Below are 20,198 nucleotides of genomic sequence, written 5' to 3' on the forward strand. Positions count from 1 at the left end.
TGTATATTACACAGTCATTACTAATTTATTCTGTATCTCTAGTGTTTCCTTTCCAAAAAGTAAAGCTATATAGCAAACATACACAACGTTATGTGTCCATGTGCACGTGCACATACATACACACACATTCTGAAATACATATCCCAGAAACTTCACTATCTTTTCTAAGTACTTACTGCTACTGTTTGAGAGCTATTTGGGGTGGCATCAAGAAGCTCCTGTGGTGGATTCAGAGGTTTGATGTATCTGGTAATAAAAACTGTTTTCCCACTGAGGTCAATTACAGTTGTTAGGCATTGGCGGTTTGGAAACTTTGATGTACATTCAGCTTCATACTTCTCTGCTGCCTGGAGCAACTTCTCATCTTCTTGGGTATCAAACTTCAAAAGACACAGAGTTAATATAAAAGCAGTTTTATTTATAGTTTGGGCTTAAGTCTTTACTATATTTGGCCTTATTACACCATTTACAGGAGCAAAAAAGGAGTGTAAAATTATTTCCTAGCAGCATTTTTAACTTTCCTGGCAGTACATTCTTTGGCTCACAGACACAAGAAAGTTGAAGGTGATGGAAAGTCAGGCAAATTGCATTTACTTACAAACACACATAATGACCTGTACCTGTAAGTACAGGCTTTCTTAAAGCACTGAAAAACGTAGTGGAAGTTATGGCCAAGTAAAGCTGCAGGGGTGAGTATGTAATGCCACACATTAATTAAAAGTCAACAATTATTGTTAGGAACTAATCCTACATGCTACTCCATCACACTCCATTAAAACCACAGCTGAGGTTATGCACAATGTCCAAATATTTGCAGAGAAGGTCCAAATAATTTTTAGATAAATCCTTATCATTCAGACTTGTCTAAAGTTTTAATGCTTTTAGATGAGATTTCCTGGAAGCAAATCTAGGATTCAAAAGCACATATTAGTTATGCAGCAATGATAATTATTTTTTCACATGTCACCTAAGATGTCATCTTTTAAAGGTCTTAGGATCGGTCAAAATAGTTTTTTACTTGTCTATTTCCAGTGGTGCTGAGAATTAAAGATCATGCTTCACAGAATTTTGTTCAAAGTAAACCACTTTGTTGTTTATTACCCTTCTCAAACTAACTAGGAGTGGAACAGCTGGGCAGTGCCCTGTAACTAAGACCTCCAAGTCAGCAGAGAAGGCACACATTGGTGATTCTTCTGAACCATAATCAACAGCCAAAGCATGCAGCTTCCAGCACTTTGTAAAGTCGCAGGTAGTAATTCACTGCAAATATTACTGACAAATAAACAAGCACTGTATCAGAGTTGAACAGCACAAACAGCAAAATGATTGCTTAAAGGCAAAAAGCAAACTAAATCTTAAATGGGGAACAAGAGGAATTAAAACTTATTTATTAATATTGTACCTTAAGCATTTCATTCATCTATATAGAGATTCAGGAAGGACAGCAAGAAAGAGAGGAAAAATAGCTGAAGAAACAAAAAGAGGCAGTGAAAATTAAACTAAAATTAAGCATAGCACCCTAAACAGTACATGAGTATTTAAAATGACCTAGCTATTGAAGGAATGGCTAGGAATAGGAACTAAGGACTCATCTATTATAGAAGCTTCAAAGGCTGCTAAGTTTATATTTACAGCTTTGAGTCCTAGTAATAATAATCTTATCATTCAAACTGATTAACCTTAAAAGATATCCATGAATGCGCTTTATTAATTTTATTTTCAACAGTACTAAATTGTAACACTTCCCACAGTATTGCATGAGAGCAAGAAAACACAGGACTGGATAGTTTCCAAGACTATAATTTAACAGGAAAGAGGGCTTTTAAAATGCATCATACAATTTCACATTTACTCTGAAAAAGAAATTACTTAACCATAGGCGTTTCTCTCCAGTTCCTGTTTGCTCTAGTAAGTAACCAGTGTAGCACTGAATTGGAAATGAATGAACTGCTGCTGTTTGTTCATGAAAAACATACATTCTTGCCAAATGGATCTCAAATTCATTCCATAACGTTACATAAAAGAGCGAGCAGTATATGCATTTTAACTACATATTGTTGTTGTTAGTGTAAGGCACTTCTGGTTTAGAAAAATAACTGAAAAAAATAACAGCTGCTGTTTAAAAATAACTGTCTTCAAGATATGAAGGAATGCATGAAACCATAAATAATAAATGCTCTCTTTGAATAGTATAAACATAGAAGCAAGAAAATACTATATTTGCAGTTGCCACCTCCTTTTCATCCACTGTTAACAGACACTCACATTAATACTTTTTTGTTTACAGAAGTAATGGGAAAATTGTATGCTCACAGATAATGAATGCAAATTTGCTTCCTGTTAATTCTGGAACTAGATACCTGGTGAAAGTTACTTCTCATGTATTAAGTGTCCATCTGGCTTAATGGTACCTCCAACTAAATTGAACTGAGCTAAGAAATTTGAAGTAGAACACCCGGAATTTGTATGCAAGTCCTTCCATACTCGTTTTCATGTCCTTCAGCACACTGAGCATAACCTCTTTAAATGCATCTCAAAACCTGCACCACGGGAAACAAAAAGCAAGAATGTGATGGATTACTGATTAGTTACCTTTTCTCTCACTGACTCTCCAGGAATGAGCTGTGGTTCAATGGTAATAAACAGGGTAATATACGAGCCCTCACGCAGATTTCGCACAGAATCATAACCCCTCTCGAGTCCCATGTTCTTTTCTTTGCTGTAGCCAAGAAGGACTGGAGGGATATCCATCTTAAATGTACCATCAATCTACAACATTTACAGGAAAATACTTCTCATTAGAAGCAAAAAACCCAAAACTTCCTTCCCAAATAAATTTACTACCTGTATTCAAATATTTTACTCCTTTGATTTCTTTATTTATCTGAATTGCACAACAGTAAAATGAGAGAATATGACATATATGCTGATTAACTGTGGGGAAAACACAAGGAATCTCAGGGTTAAATGCATTAATTACAACTGGATTTCAGCCTCTCTTGCATATTATTTGCACTAATATTTAATATCCACAGATGGATGCCTTCCGCCCTAAAGCTGCCAATGCTTCTTGGGTGCCCATTCAGCCAGCTTCCCCATGGCTTCTGACAGCCTCACCAGCCCTTTACACCTCACTCTGCCACCACAAAAAGAAGATAAAGTTCTTCAAGAAGGTCATGCCAGGCAAGTCTCAACAGTGGAAGTACATTGCTTTAAGAGAAAAAGAAGATGATCTGCCTCCTGATTTGGGCAGAATTCAGATGACTGCCATCAAAAATGATGTCTTCAGTGGACATGGAAGATGAACACATGACTCACTGGGCTGGCCCATCAAACATTTAGGAACAAAAAAAAGTTTTTATAAGAATGAAACTAAATAAGTAACTCAGAATTTCTGCTGCAGTACAGTGGAACAGGATAAAGAAATGCTTAATTGTCACTGAAATTTAATTGCTAGATGCACCTTGATAGAACTGCTGGACCGATCAGGCTTTTTCAAAAATCAGTAAGAAATCCTGTTGAGATGAAAAGAATCTCTGATGATAGCAAGATCTGTGCAGGCACTCACACTGCTTATGGAATCACAAACTGCAACACCTCTGCAAAGAGAGTCATGAGTGCATCTGATAGGAATCCTGGAGCTACTCTGGTCCTACAACAGAAAGGCTGATACACCAACAAGAGGCTTGAAGAAGAGATGTTGACATCAATATTGGTAATCCTCAAAGACAGACTATAAGCTGTGTCCTTCTCTACATACTGGTAAGAAGCAGTCTGTTAAAATGTTTAAGTCTGCCCATTAAGTCTCTCAGTGTGAGCAGACACTTCTCAAATGGATTTCATGCATTCAGCACGGAACTTTTCCTGAAAAAAGTGAAGGATCTTGTTCTTTCTTGTTTGTTGACCTGTAACTACTGTGGTCACATGATGTGACACTGTCTGCCTAGAATGGCCCAAAGACTCATGGAGAAGGCTAGACCTACTATGTCCATCATCTTTGAAGTCAAAGTTTCATTCTGTAAGGACACCACAACCCTCAAACACCTAAATGCATTGATTAACCTCCAAAGTTGAGGACAGCATATTACTAATGATCTAGCATAGCTGGACTAGCACAGGTTAGATGTCCACTGTCCAAAATTCCTCAACAATGGAAAGAATCCCATGATTTCTTGAATCCCATAATAATTATAACAAGGAGCCCAAGAAAATCACTTTGAAGTCCAAGCACTGCACTTAAATTAATTGAGACTCCTGAAGACTTCTCCTTCACCTAAAGAATCCAGGAGGCTCACAGTATGTCTTAAACCTGTAAGGGTCTGAGAAGTGCCCAATCAGAGCCAGATAAAAGCAAATTAATGTACCATTATCTATGCAACTGATGTCAGAATCTTCGTGAAGTAAGAAATTGGGACTTTTGTGATACGACTTGATCGACACATGAAAGTAACTGCCCTGCAGAAAGAGTCCTACAGCAAGATTACAATATGATAGGACTATGGATTTGAAAAATTACTTCCCTTAACCTAAGCCCAGGATGGGTGGCTGGACAAAAAAAAAAAAAAAAAAGTTTCTCCCCTATCAAGAGCTGCCTGTATTAGTATCACTCCCATGACTAACTGTTGATATCTCTTCAATAAATCTTCCCTTGAAAAGTTCTAAATGTGGAGGAAAGAGAAATGGGGAGAGGCAAAGGTGAAAATTTGGTGATTAATAAGAAGTGTGAAAAAAGAAAAATTAGGTCAAGCTTCTTATCACCTATCTAAATTATATTCCTCTTCATAGTTCATCCATCTAGGCTGTGCAATACCAGAGATCTCAAAAGCCACTGCCAAAACCATATAAAGAATTTGCACTTTTAACCTCATTAGTGGAGGAGGCCAGGCTGCATTGTCAGTGTGGAAGTATGTCTATCTCTTTTCCATTCAAAATGTTGAACTAACTGACAAATGCTCACCAAATTTGACAGCAAACAGTGGTTTCAAAGACACAATTCCATAAAAATAAACTAATGTATAGAGAATGTCATTAAATCTGACATTCCATTATCAGCCCTTTTCCATTCTCCAGTTCTGTATCTTAAGAGATTTACTCGAAGTTGACACTTACCCTTCCTTGAAAATATATTGTAGTAAATGGAATCTTAACACATCCCAGCCAGTGTCTCTCAACATGAGCGTGGATTCCACTTCCTCTTTCATGATCACCCTATTAAAAAGACATCCAGCATAAAACTCTGTAAGACAGCTTCACTTCCTTCAATTCAATCAACAATATAATCAACGTGTTAATAAAAATTGGGTATTGTTTTAATAATTTACTATAAAGATAAGTTCAGTTATAGCAATGATTATTTTGCATGCCTTTCAAGCATGCCAGATCCTGAACTAATACAAGAAAGTTATGGTCCATGATAAAAAATGCTTGCACTTCAGGGTTCAATTTCTATAAAATCTCTAATGGAGAATTCAAACATCTGACAAGTCCACAAGAATCTTCTCAAAGTAAATGACACTATGGTCTTCTAATGAAAATTTTTGCTAGTATTTAAAGAAGCATTTTGAAGGTAAAATTGTGTGAAAATCTAATGAAACCCTGGGGAATGGAAGCATTGATTTTGTGTGTATTCCTATCAGGGATTTCCTACAAGTTACTTAAAATAAAAAAAAGATTCTCTAAAAGCTAGAGGGACATCTGTGCTTCAAGACTGTATATTTCTTCCTTCTGCTGCATCATCCATTTTAGTTTTGAGGACAGAATTCTGTTCTCAGTGAAATGTGTGCATTATTTATTTTTGGGTAGTATTTTCAAGATGGTTGAATGCTGCTATTTTTGTGCATGCTGTATTGACTAGGAAAGCTTTCACTGGTTTCAGCAGGGGAAGGAGTTATGCCAACACTGAGAGCTTACAAAAATTTCTTCTTACTAGTACTTGCAATTTTATCTCATTCCAAAACATTAATATATACAACAAAAAGATGTTTGTTTTTTCACCAAACAGCTTGTAAAATAGGATGAGACAGAGCATAAAAAGATAGTGAATAAAAAAACCAGGAACTTGGATCATTCCTTTGGATTTTTGCAAAAGATTCTGATTCAGTTTAAAAAAAGAATTCAGATTACAGTGCATATGTTGCCTCTCAATTTTAGTATCTCCAATTTTATTAAATATCAGTAAAAATAGATTACATACACGTTTAACTCTAGCAGCAGATAACGTAGTAAAGCTCAATTTGTACAGCCAAAGTTAACACTATAAAGATTGCTCTCTCCAACAGTTTAAAAAAAAATGAGGCCTAGGAGGGTGAAAGCTATTACACTGGAGAAAGTCTGTCAACTTCCAGAAGCTCGTAATATTCTTTAATGTACACTGTCCTTCAATGATGAACTCACCTCTACAGCATCGTGAAGTACTTCATCAAAAACATTAATGAAGACTTCATCCTTCACTGACTGCAAACTGTGGGTGCTGTAGTCACCATTAGGAGCTCTGAGAAGGTTAAATAAACCAAAAAAGTGATTTAAACAGAAGAGGAAAATTTGAATAAATTTGCATGCTAAAATTGAATCTGAATGACTCAGACTTAATTTGGTTTCATTTTTGCCACACCTAAATGGAAGCTCAAGTTCCTCATTCCAGTTGGGGTTTGGACCCTCTGCTGTTGTTGTCTGGCAGACCGTTCGCTGAAAAGAAACTTCTACAAAGGGGCGGACTAAAACCTATACATAGAGATCAAAACAAAGGAAACATCACTATAAAAATTCACTAGAACTTACTAAATTACACATTTTCATGTATTTAGAAAAGTAAACATATACTTTGTGGAGATCAGGCTTGTCCAGCCCAGATAAAACTTTAATACACCTTAAATACTGCACTTCCCAGGCTTCTAAGCATTTACAAAGCTTTAAAAATATTTTAGGTTAGCATTTCCAAAAAATACTGTATTCAGAATACTTGACATACACCAGCAAAACCACTTTTCCCTCTGACAGTGGTAAAGCTACTGGCTATCTAATCAAAGAAACTGAAATAGAACATGTGAACCAGACACCAGTGGAAAAAAGGACACTTGTATCCTCTTATCTGTAATCCAAGAAGCCTTCTGCTGCAATTCTGGCTGTCTCTGAAACTGGTCCCTATCACAGATAAGCAACTCCTACTAGACACAACAAACCTCTAATGTGATTAAAAATGCCTTAATGGAACACTTCATTAATGTTCAAATGTGTATTGCAGAATGTTCTCTATTTTTCAGGAAGCAGTAATATTGAAGGAAAAAGGTAAGAAAAAACAGAAAAAAAATCCACAAGGGCTTCCATCTTCATTCAGAAGGATGTTGAATTTAGTTGTCAATAGCAAGTAAATGTTGTTTCAGCATCAGTCATAAGAATGGCTGAGCTCGTTTAGACTGAGAGTGCACTCTGCTCAAAATTCAGGCTATGAAAATGGCCACCAGCAGACAGACAGAAGAGTAAGAACAGAGCAGGCACATATGATATTTTTTCTTATTACTCTTTCAGACTTTAATAATTTTTAGATGAAGGACTTCCCTAAGCCTGTAACTATTTTTCTATTTAGTAACTCCCAATGGATCACTCTTGAAATACTTGCCCGGTACCCACTTCAATGCAAGCAAAGCTCTTCATTCCATACACATGTAAGCAGCTTCTCAGAGTATTGTACTAATTGGTGCATGAAGAGTCACAACCTTCTGTTTTGAACATAACTCCTACCAGCTTCATTTGACAATCCCTCACTCTTGTACTGAGTCAGTCAACAGTCAATTCCTATCAACAGTCAATTCCTATCAACAGTATCCATATCACTCATGATTTTGTGTCTCTCTACCATATTTCTCTTCCTCTACTTAAATTTCCTGCAATTCTGGCTGAAAAGTCCCACCAATTTTTGCTGTACAGTACCCATTTCATATTTCTGACATCCTTATTGCCCTTCTCTGAACCTTTTGCAGCTTTACTATCTCTACGGAGATCACAGAGTGGGCAATGTGCCTATCTCACTAACAAGGTATCTTTCTGATGTTAAAAGTTACTGTCTGTGGAAAAGACGAATGCTCACAACTTCACGTTAAGACTTCACAATCAGAGAATGTTAGTTTTGTAATATACCTGGTTGAATGCCCAATCTGGGCTATCAGCTGGGCTCTGAGCTGATGGCACAGCTGCAAACATCTCGTTAAAGGACCTTGAAGATTTGGATGGTTGTTGAAGTTTGCTACAAGAGGAAGCAGACAACAATAAGAAAAGAGAGGACACCTTACAAAACATTAATCCCTCACTTTTTGTATCAACCATACAGAATTCTGGAAATACTTCTGATTTTTTTAATGTTATGACTTTAACCTTGGAAATATATTTATTCAATCAAAAAACAGAAAAAGAATGGCAGAAAAGGGTAGCAAGTGTGTACCTCGTGTAAGCTTCACTGCAAAAAAGTGCTTTGTGCCTGGAGTGCCTCTTCTCTGAAAACTATCAACCCCAAACTTCTTTTTTCTGCCTCCCCTGTAAAATCTCCTTAAGTTACAAGTTTTTCAGTTTAAGGAGGTGAATCCCCACAGAATTAATAAACAGTGTAGACTTCATGGTATCAAGGTAAGGCCTCTATGATAAAAGTAAACTATGAATATTACACAATTGGCAACCCATGAGTGGAATAAAATAAACATTAACAAGTTTATTTTTATAGTGTTTCCACGTAACTTCTTTTTGTAATAACAACACAGTGGAGATTATAAAATTGTAACTATTTATGGAGAAAGGAGCTCAAATAAGGTATCGTATAATGCAAAAAGATTGGGAGAGGTTTTAGTTATTTTTGTAATAACGATAATGAGTAAAAATTACCACCTTTTCCTTCCTGGCAACATGTTTCTACTATTAACTGCTTTTCTCAGTATGAACTTATTTACAGAATCCAACATAATGTTTATTGTAGTAAAGAGATAAAACAGCCGAAGATGCTAAATTCTGTATACACAGTAATTTGTCAGCTTGAAAACACCTCTGAGTTAAATTCAAGGTGTATTCATTTTGGGAGAGAGAGAATGCTGCACTAATTCATTGCTTCTGGAAGTGAACCAGGCTGTTCAGAACCCAAGCACCTCCACATGATGCAGCACCACGCAGCGCAGGCATTGCCCTGATGTGCCTGAAGGTAACGGTCACCTTTAAAATCAGCCAGAGCCAAACTAGGCTTAGTTCATTAACTTAAACAGTTCATGAAGAAGATCTGCATACTACACTCAGGAAGGAAATATCCCTCAATGAGGAACATGATTTTTCTTAATACTTATTTTTTGTATTTAATTAAGATATTAACGATTCAGATTGCCCTGAGTATAACTACCAGGCTTGCTTAAAGTATAATTCATCTGATAGGACCAGAGTTATAATATTGTCAAAGCTGTAAGCTATCTTCCAGACATTTTTTCCTCAAGCAGATGAAGACAGTTTTTGGTAAAACTTTTATTGAATTTAGCAGTTATTGATAAAGTATGTTATTCTACAAACCTACAAAAGAGCAGTTCTTTATCATTATTAATAAAAGGATAAATGTATATATGTTTTTATTATGAGGATCAAAACAACACACATGGCTGAATTTCAACATTAGTTGCTTCAGCTGCCCTCAAAACACAGTTGCAACCAGAAAATGGATCTGTACTGGAAACAGGCATTTAAACATACCTCATAACTGATTTTCTCACTGGAATATGATAAGCTCTAACGATGTTTACTAACAGTTTTATGTCTCCATCTGATAAATTCTGTGCTGTGACCTTCTTCCTTTCTTTTCTTTTTGGCTTTAATGGTCGTTTTGTCTCTGTCAGTTTCAAGAGGCCGAGTCCTAAAATGCTAATAATCATAAAACAGATATTTAGTAATTTTTGCATAAAACCCAATATTCTAGTGTTCCCATCACCCACATGCAAGTTATGCACTAACATGAAAAGGAAATACATGTTCCTGTTAGCACCATACAAAACTCTTTGAAAAAACATTTTGACAAATGTTGTAATTGTTGAATATGACAGAATCCATTTCTATCTTATATTCAGATATTATAACTTAAATGTGCAAAAAAGGTGGGTTTTTTTCCAAAACTATAGGTACAAATAAGGCAAAGACATAATTTCAACATAGATCTAAACTACAGTGCTATAAACAAGGTATCTACCAGATGATTACTACCACTCTATGGAATAAGCAAAAAATCTAATTATGCAGCTATGTGTAACAAACAACAGGCTATAGAAAGAAAGCAAAATGAAAGTGCCACAACATACCCTGGACCCTCAGAACTTATAACCCAAGGCAAAGCAGAAACAAAGAAAAAAAGAAGAAAAACCAAACAAAATAGGAAAAGAAAAAACAGCAGGTGTATATTTTTACACATCATTGATATTCACTGCAGACTTTTCAAAACTCGCTTTAAAAACTGATAGCAAATGGCATTATTACTTTATACATAATAAAAAAACCACCACAGTAATTATTGTTAAAATAACATTAACCCAGGAGTTGCTGAAATATCTAACTAAACTGATACTTTAAACAAATAATGGTGTATTTTAAATTCATGAATTAGCATTCATGATAAGAACATATCAATGAAGCATTTGATTTTAAATGTCTCCCCAAGCTGACTACTCTCCTTTGGATTTTTCCATTCTGTGATGTGAAAACAAGAACTAAAAAATAGGATGAACTCTTTTGTAAGAGAGCAAGTCTCTGTATCTCCACCAGATGGGACTGTTTAGATTTATACTAATGACAGAAAAAGCTTTGTGTGTTCTTAAGGGTCTCAGGTTTATAGTGAACACAAGCAACTTTAGATAAAAGAAAAAATAACTATCTTTTATTACCTAATTACTTACACAGATTTTTAAGTGAGCAACACTAATAAAGAGTCATCTACGCTGTGATGACTGATAAATGTCATAATCAACAAATATGGGATTTAGAACAAAAATTCGAAGAGCTTAGGTATTAAACCAAACAATAATCTTTAAGGATAAAATAAGTAATTTCCAAACCCAGTAATCTTTCTAAAAGTAAACAGCATATGAAGCAACAGCAAAGAGAAATACATGAGAAGTAAAATAAAGAAAATTACTATTAAAATAATCTATTCCACATTATTTACAGGGCCCATGCACTGACTCTAAATGAGCATCACCTACAGAACCAGTAGTGGTGTTACTACCTCTGATGTTTGTCTGCTATTTGGAAACCCTTCCATCAGGCACTAGCAAGGTCAGTGCTCAGCTCATCAGATCACAGCCTGACGATTATATCCTGCTCAGTGTTATCTACATGCTGTCACATTACTGCTGCCCTAAACAGACTTTTTCTTTATGAAGTTTTTATGCACTCTGTGTATCAAGACACTGTCTGTACTGGCAGAGGTGTACTTAGTGACAGAAGTTTATACACCAAACACAAAATTGCATCAGTTAGTCACATCAATACACATGGCAAAAAAAAATGATAAGAGATGGTTTTACATTAATTGTTTTTATTTGGAACAAATAAAGGTAGCTCCCTTACCCCAGGCTGGGAATCTCCTCTTCATTTACAAGGTCAGAGAGAATGAAATGGTGTTTTGCTATGAGAAAACGGTTAATTACTGATTCTCGAACCTGTGAATTGGGAGGGAGAAGAGACAAAAGTATATTCCTAATTCAAAATCATTGTAGATATTTGCATTCTGTCTATTAAACATAATGTCCAAATAGACATTTGTTATTTTTTCCCAATTTAAAAGAATCATGGGTCAAGGAACATTCCTCTCTACCAGATATTTCTTCAGAACATAAACTCATTTTACAAATACAATGATTCGCTAGAAACCTACTGGCTATCCAGGAATAACATAGGAAAGCACACAATCAGAAAATGAATCTTACCTGCATAGAACTCATAATCAGAAATAATCACAACAATAAATGACACTAACAATCATCTCTTTTCCATATCTAACTGAATTTGCAGAAAAGGCTGTAGAAAAATCTAAACAGTATTATTCATAGGGAATAAAAGCAATGCTTTTGACTGCAGAACAATTGGTGAAGCCTGTATTACAAATACTATGATTCCAAATAAATGTTTTAAATCCTCAGTTCCTTTTATTTCTCTGCCAAGTTCACAGACTGAAGCATAGAAATTAAAGTCTTCCCTTATCTCCCAAAAGCTACGTGGAAGCAAACTGAGAAAGTATTGCCTTTTTCCTACTACTAACACCAGTAACCCCTTCATAAACTGCGCTGTTACAAGATCACTAGCAGGACAGCAATAACAATTTTCTGCAATACATCTCCCTTTGTTATTTTTAAAAGGTTGTTATTGAAGTTATTATACCTTTGTGTTGGAGTGATAGGCATATAAATGTTACAGCATCAACTGAATTTCAGTTCTGATGCAAACAATCTAATTTTCAAGCATATCTGACAATTTGTAGAAGTGTAAAATATCCAAATATTCTTTTAAGAAGGCTACTTGTATTTAATCTAAAAGAGTGACAAAGTACCATACTGTACGTTACTCTGTACCACTGTACCACTACAGTCAGGGCACTGCATAAACTGTCTAAGCACACACTCACATGCCACACAAAACCTACAGGGCTGACACAAACATGTCAGCTTTATTAAAATTATTTTTTCTCTATATATTATCATTCTCAATCTGGGCTCTGGCACTTTCCTGGAAGATTTAAACACTCTTCATAGCCTGCAATTCTTTTACAGACCATTCTTTCTAACAGAAAATTTGTTCTGCCTTACATCAAATCAACCATATCATCACATTACATGTTTTGCTAGCTGGCTAGAATGTGATCCACTTTTTGATATTTCCAGTACTGGTGAGATACTGGTGGCCATGTTTTGCACTTGCTATTTCGCCAAAATGTCTGAAATTACAAACTGCTCTTGGTTACATGACCAATGTTTTCTTATGGTTGTTTTTTGTAAATCTTAGGATTAAAGAGAATGTCATCTTAGCAGAATGAACAGACTAGAAAAATAAATTACATCAAGATAAGAGGGAGAAGATGTTACTCTAATACCACAAGGAAGGTAATGTGATGGAAGATATGGACTTTGCCTTATGCTGCAAGGTAAGGCACTATGTATTGCATTAAATGATTTTTAACAGTGGTTAGGGCCATTTTCATAAAGATAAGTTTTTAACATCACTGCTTACATAAAATAGGGAGGAGAGGGAAATCAGCGAATAACTGGAACACAACAATACAAATCTCTGGGATACTCAAGCAAAAAATAATTTACGGAACTGCTAGAAAAATCCAGAATGGCTGGTCATTTTGTACATTGCATCTTTTTTCATTAACACAAAATAATTAATTCATAAATCTTCACTTGTTCAATTAGACCAGTTTCTGGCTTAACTTGGAATTTTAAAGATATCTGTAGGTCATGTTTAGAGAATAATCAGTTTTTAGTATTTATGGAAATCAAGCATCCATGTATAGAAGCAGAATAAGACCTAAAGAAATATGGTGTATCTGTATTTTTCTAGCTTACCTTCTGTAGATAGTTGGCAACAACTGCTCTGTGTGCATCAATGACATTTTTGCTGTCAATCACATCCCTCTCTTGCAATCTCTTCTCATAGTCCTAAAGATATTTACTAGAGTTTGTGATTTGATGTATCTTCAGTGATTTATTACATACAAGTAAAACAGTAAATATTTCATTAATATTAATGTGTGGATCACAGTAAACCGAAATAGATGTCAGAGGTTTATAAAGCTGTTTTTAATGCCAACGTACACAGCAGTAGCATTGCTATAACTTCCATCAATAGAGACAAGAACTCCATTAAGTTACAAGACTCATGTGGTTTAAATTACTGTGAATAGTTTAAAGATTTCCCCCTCTTTTAAAGCTTGAACTTTGACCTGCTGCTGTAAACTGAAGAAAACTAAGAAAAGGCTAGAACTAACACTCAGCTCCCAACAAAAGACAGCCTACAAGTCTAAGGGGTCTACCAGGATTTACAGCTTTATGGCAGTCTGCAAATCAGGTTGGCTCTAGAACTACAGCTAGTCGTGTAAAAGCTACTGAGTAAAATCAATCTTCAGGTCATTTTGCTACTGTTGTTGCTTATGAGAACATAGTTTTTTCCTAAGATAAAGGGGCCAGGAAGCGCATTCTGGAAACAGTGCTTCATTATTTCCACAATTAATCTTTATTTAACTTTTCTGGTGCATAGTGAATTTGTTGATTAGCAACCAAACAAAATAAGAATAGCTCTTCTGAGGCAGAAATATTAATTTTCAGGCAGATCTAGTAATGACTAAGCCAGAAGTTCAGTAATAGGAACTGAATGTCTAACTGGTACATTCATATGCATTGATCCCTTCAGAAGTCTTTTTACTGCACTCTTGATTTAGAGTACCACAGATCATTAATTAGTACTTGTTAACTGTTAGTAAACTGTTGGTATTAAATAAACTTTCAGAAGAAACAGGAAAAGATCATAAACTTCTGCTAAAGCAAATATTCAGATACAGGCTGACTGGCCCAAACTTTGACGTTGAACCTGAAAATAAAACTCTTCCCATTTGACCCAAGACACTTGTGTTGCTTTATTTCCCTAAGTGCATCAAGACATTCTACTTGCCCATAAGCATGGCATGTCTTGGACTACCGACAACCTACAGTCCATGCTGCTGAGTTTATTGGTAGAGGCAGTGGACCCATTTGTTCTGAGGAACACAAGGAGCCAAAAATATAAAGCAAAGTAAGATTTCATAGCAGTATTGCATGTTAGTGCCATACACTGTGAAAAGATTGGAGAGGACGAATACAACACAATCACTTGAGGAAATACCACAGCGGGGAAAAAAATAAGATAATTACAAGGCCTAATTGTATTGGGTCTGGCTGGGATGGACTTAATTTTCTTCATAGCACCGAGTATGGTGCTAGGTTTTAAATTTGTTACTAAAACAATGTTGCTATCACAGCAGTGTTTTTTTTATTGAGCAGTGCTTGCATGAAATGGAGTCTCTTTTTTTCCAGCTTCCCCACCAACAAGCAGGTTGGGGGTGTGCAAGTAGCTGGGAGGGGACACAAAAAGAACAGCTAGCCTAAAATGACCAAAGGGGTATTCCATGCCATCTGATGTCATGCTCAGCAGTAAGACAGAAAGCTAAAGGATTTTGGGGAAAGTAGCCATTGATCAGAGAGTGGCTAGGGATCAGTCTACATGTGACAGGTGGGAAGTGCCTTTATATCACTTGTTTTTTGCTTATTAGTTTTATAAGCAAAGGGAAGAGGAAGAAAAAAGAAAAAACAACCCCAACCCATAAGTTTTCTTGCTGTTGCTCCACCTGTTCTCTTCCCTGTCCAGAGTAGGAGAAAGTAGGCAAGTGAACAAGTGTCTTTGTGGTACTTGGTGGTCTACCACAGCTACCTGACAGCAGGAAACTTCCATTATCAGATTTAGGTATGACTACAGAATTTTTCATCTAGGAATAAGAGCTAGGATATAGACTGAAAATATCACTACGGTCAACAAGCAGAATGCAATTTTTCCTGGCTGGGATAACTAGAGGAAGTATAGGGTTTGAACGGACTACTTTCTGTGTTGAAAACAGGTTAGACAACTCAGCTCAAACAGTACGGATGAATAGCTCAATGACTGGCTTGTGTTCTCTAACTAGCAAAGCACCCAGGGGAATGACTACAGGGCTAATACTGCTTAGTATCTTCATCAGTGACCTGGATGAGGAGACACAATAGAGTGTCAGCAGTTTAGCCAACAATACTTGATTAGGAAGAGTGGTTAATATAAGGAATGACTGAACCACAGTTCAGAGAGCTCTTGATAATTGACTCTATGACAACTGAAGTCTCTATGAAGAAAAGGCAAAATTCTTCATTTAGAGTGGAGTAACTGCTTGTGTTGGCACAGACTGGAAAGCGGCCAACAGAGTAACTGACATACTGAAAAAAATCTGGGGGTTATGGTTTAATGACAAGGAACAACACATTATTTTGGCAAAAGGCAAACCACAGGGCAGGAGTAACATGGCCTACAGTCAAAGGGAAATTACTAGCCCCTTCAGCTTGGTGCTTGTTAGGGCATACCTGAATTATTGTGTCCAGTTTGGCATTACCACTTCAAGAAGCATGTGGAGAAACTAGACAGGGTCCACTAAAGGACTACTAAGACACTCTGAGGCCTAGAGTACAGATCTAAAAGAGGTCAGAATCTTAGAATAATGTAGGTTGGAATAAACTTCTGGTGGTCATCTGATCCAAACTCTCGCTCAAAGCAGGAGCAACTCCAATTAGAATGCTCAGGGCCTTTGACAGCTGAATTCTCAACATCTGTAGAGATGGCAACTCTATAAACTTGCTGGACAACACGTTCTAGAATTTGAATACTTTGAGAAATTTTTTTTCCATTATATCTAACTGGAATTTCTCTTGGAGTAACTTGAGTCTATCATTGTCCTGCCTCTCAGATGAGTCTTGCTGTTTTCACTGCATCATCTTGCTAGGTATGTGGACATGACTGAATTAATACATATCTTTTAAAAAAAAAAGATGTAATCCAAAAGAAATGGAAGAAAGGAATTTTTCAAATAAATTTATGTAGGAAGAAGTAGGGATAAAGCAACAGTTGCCAGAATCAGAGAAGATTCTGATCCTAAGGAATGAACATACTGAAATGCTCCTTAGCCACATGAATTGCTAAAGAACAAAAGAATGTGTAACTTAACACTAATAAGTTGAGATTAAAAATAATCGAAGTGTGACCCAAATGAAAAAATGCACACATTGCATTTCAGTAAGGTAATTAACAGAAAGGCAAGGACAGGGTAAACTAATTGGAACAATATACTAAAACAGAAAAAACTGCACCATTTGCTGTAGTAAAACATAAAAAGGCTTTAATTCTCATTAAGAGTCACTGCTTCCAGCAGCCTCCACAGAGAAGCCTAAGCCTGACTTATCTTTGCATTACCTTTCTTCATTTGAAATAACCTTTAAAAAATAAAAAAAGTCTCTTAACTTTAAAAAAAAAAAAAATCTTAGACCATTTGTGTCTATAGCAATTGAAGTGTTGTATTTTCTTCCCTCCACAGTATAGGTGTAGAAATATTGCCTTGGAAGGAAGTTACCTTAATTAGACTAAAATAACAACAGCAAAGATGGAAGGAATAAAATTCTACTTTTTTTACCCATTGGCATAGCTCTATGCTCTTTAAGGGACCAGCTGACTTAATTGGAAGTCAACTATTATTAGCATTAAAACTAGAAAGAAATATTTCAGCTGACATTCTACCTGGAATATTTTCTCACTGATTTCTCGTTCATGTAAAGGGACTTGCTTGTAGTTTCGAAACTCTGCCACCTCCCCGTTCCTGAGCTGCAAGAGTCGAAATCTCTTTGATCTATTAAATTCCTCATCAGAAACAAAATTAAATTCTTGCTGCAATGGTTCCAATCTGAAGTAATCAGGAACTTGTGCCTCTCCACTTGTAGCAACCTAAGTAAAAAAAAATAATAAAAAATTAACCTTTTAATACAAAGTCACAAATGTCTATAAAATAATTTCTGTATGTCTTAGATACATATTGCAAGGATGTTAATTTTAAGCAAAAGCAATTGAGATGGATCAAACTCAGATTGAAACACTAAGTGTTTTAAAGTAGGTTTTTGTTAGCAAAGTGTATGAGACAATACAACAAAATTCAATTTCCTTGTAACATAAACAAAACACTCAAGAGTAGGAAAACTGTAACACAGCAGAGTAACCTAGAAAGCTGTACTGAAAAGACAATTCATTTACACAACTTCAGTTATGTAAATTGATTCATTTACACAACTTCAGCTATGTAAACTGCTCCTCAATTTGATGTTTAGAAAAGTCCCAACTTCCACAATACACTAGACCTCCTTGAGCAGTTATTATTCATAAGTAACTTATTTAATGCCATACAGGTATACTGGGAATATCCCTGCAATATAAGGAAATAACAAACTTAAACTTTGTAGTTTTTTAATTTATAAATTTATCAGTTGCATATTCCCCTCACACCTGTTTTTCACCACTAGAATACTACTGAATGGATTAATAAATCATACTCATTAATAAAGTATTAACCCACTACTAGATGGATTAATAAATTGTATTTTTAATAGGCATTTTTCTTTTTAACACTGACCCAAGTATGCCCATCACAAATTCAAAGGCTACTGCATTTCTGGCATGCATGTGGATTGCCTGAGGGGGTACTGGTGATTAGGTTCTTCATAGTTCCATTAGCCCTACAACTCTGAAAAAGCTGCTTACCATGATTAGCTTCATCAGAGCTGCATTGTTCGGGTCATTGGGATCAAGTTTTGCTTCTGCTGCCCACTTGGCTAATTTCTTCATGTCAGTTAAGCCTGATGTGCCAATGGATGCAATAGCATCAATATTTTTTAAAGAACTAAAAAGACAGAATTGACAGAACTTATACCTAAAATACATTTAGCAATATTTAATAAGTATTTTGAACAATCTTAGAAAAAAAAGCAAAAAGCTCCCCACAACCTTATAAGTAAATTCCACTACACAATTCTTGTATGTAGCTATGCAACTGAGAGCATGATAAATTGCAAAGGAAAGTAAGGTGGAAATACGAAGGAACTGGTGGAAGAAACTTTTGTACAAGGTAATAAGGTGCTTAGTGATATGTTTATGATATACCTACACTATTCCATCTTGCTGATTACTAGGAAGCAAGATGATAAATTGCCTCACAGCATGAAAGCTAACATAAAAGTTCTGGCAATCCATACTACAAAAGGCTCAGGTGTACAGTTCTTGCTTGTGCTATGCCCTAAATCCTGTATTTGAGCCTCCTGGATGGCTCTGTCAGACCTGCTCTGTAACCTTGGTCTCCATCCCCTTCCCTGCTGTTTCTGGATACACTCTGGGGCCCAATTTGTCCCCTGGCCATGTCTGGGACTGCTGCCAGCACGCTGCTTGGCCAGTCATGTTCAGCTCCTGTAGGCCTGTAGGCTGGACAGAGCACTACCCATGCTGGAACACCCCTGCAGCCTCTCCCTCGTGCTGCAGCCCCTCCCTCGTGCTGCAGCCCTGCTTTTGGTCCTTCCTGACAATACAAGTCAGGACAGACTTCTGGCATCTTCCCATGAGAGCAACCCTTGAAGCCCCACCACCACCAAACCATGCCACATAAACCCAGTACACTAGGACATGCATGTTGTTTGCCAAATACCACAGAAGGTGGATTTTGCCCCTTTTCTTGTTAGGAGTGCTAATTTGAGTCTTTGTTCTCTGCTTATCTGAATATTTTCAAGTAAGCTTTAAGAATTTATGGATCTCTCTTGTGCTTGTTTATAATCGGCCAAATACCCAGCATTCACCGGAGCAGAAAATAAAGAAGTAACATCAAGGTTTTATCTATAGGCATCAATTTTGAACAAATGCACAGTGAATCACAACTGTGCTGAAAAGCTGATGGGCAGCAAAAGCTAACTTTAGGCATGAATATCTTGTCTCTGACTTTCACAACAGGCAACGGAAAGTCACAGAGGGCAGTTCATCTCTAGAGCGTGATACAAAGAAGAATGTTTTACAATCCTTCTGAATTTCCCCATTTTTCCACTTACAACAGTGATTAGTCTTCCAAGTTTAAAGTTAGTCTTTGGGAATGCATCCTTTTATTTCAATCTCATGCTACTCTAGTCTCATTGAAGTCAGCATGTTACTATATGCTGGATCAGCAAATTACCCTAATGGCTGCAGCTTGAGTCAAAAATAGTAACAGAGTGACTTGGATACCAATATCTAGCCTCTAAATAAATATAAACCTGACAGAATGAATCAGCTAAAAGAGGCACTTGCTCAGTGTTAATAAGTATGAAAAAACTCTTCAAGCTTTACAGTGAAGTTAGCCCAGGATATTACAAAAGCATGTAATTTACATATCATCTCTTTGACTTCACTGGTATGATATAAAAGCAAAAGAAAACTGATAAATATTCTACAATACCCGGCTTGCAGCCACAGGGGAAAATGGATTGTTTTGAATGGAATAATATACTCATTATTGCAGGCCAACAGGCTTCTGATGGAGAAAGTCCATAAGAGCATTATTGTGGAATGATCTGACAGACGAG

At 36.2% G+C, this 20,198-nt stretch overlaps 1 protein-coding gene across 3 annotated transcripts in view; it reads right to left on the reverse strand.

The window, feature by feature from the left end:
• The window catches only part of CC2D2A (coiled-coil and C2 domain containing 2A), a 57,866-nt gene that overhangs the window by 6,048 nt on the left and 31,620 nt on the right, over positions 1 to 20,198 (reverse strand). For 2 of the 3 annotated variants that reach the window (XM_051617881.1, XM_051617884.1), the window contains 12 exons: positions 18,361 to 18,499; positions 17,350 to 17,553; positions 13,572 to 13,664; positions 11,575 to 11,666; positions 9,712 to 9,879; positions 8,134 to 8,239; positions 6,611 to 6,720; positions 6,394 to 6,490; positions 5,110 to 5,208; positions 2,593 to 2,769; positions 1,403 to 1,420; positions 177 to 380 (listed from right to left, as the gene is read on the reverse strand). In XM_051617881.1, coding sequence (XP_051473841.1) covers positions 177 to 380; positions 1,403 to 1,420; positions 2,593 to 2,769; positions 5,110 to 5,208; positions 6,394 to 6,490; positions 6,611 to 6,720; positions 8,134 to 8,239; positions 9,712 to 9,879; positions 11,575 to 11,666; positions 13,572 to 13,664; positions 17,350 to 17,553; positions 18,361 to 18,499 — 1,507 coding nt within the window. The remainder of the gene's footprint in view (positions 1 to 176; positions 381 to 1,402; positions 1,421 to 2,592; positions 2,770 to 5,109; positions 5,209 to 6,393; positions 6,491 to 6,610; positions 6,721 to 8,133; positions 8,240 to 9,711; positions 9,880 to 11,574; positions 11,667 to 13,571; positions 13,665 to 17,349; positions 17,554 to 18,360; positions 18,500 to 20,198) is intronic. The other variant, XM_051617883.1, reaches the window with a different exon arrangement.

This window comes from Apus apus, chromosome 4, assembly GCF_020740795.1.
Source record: "Apus apus isolate bApuApu2 chromosome 4, bApuApu2.pri.cur, whole genome shotgun sequence".
NCBI lineage: Eukaryota > Metazoa > Chordata > Aves > Apodiformes > Apodidae > Apus > Apus apus.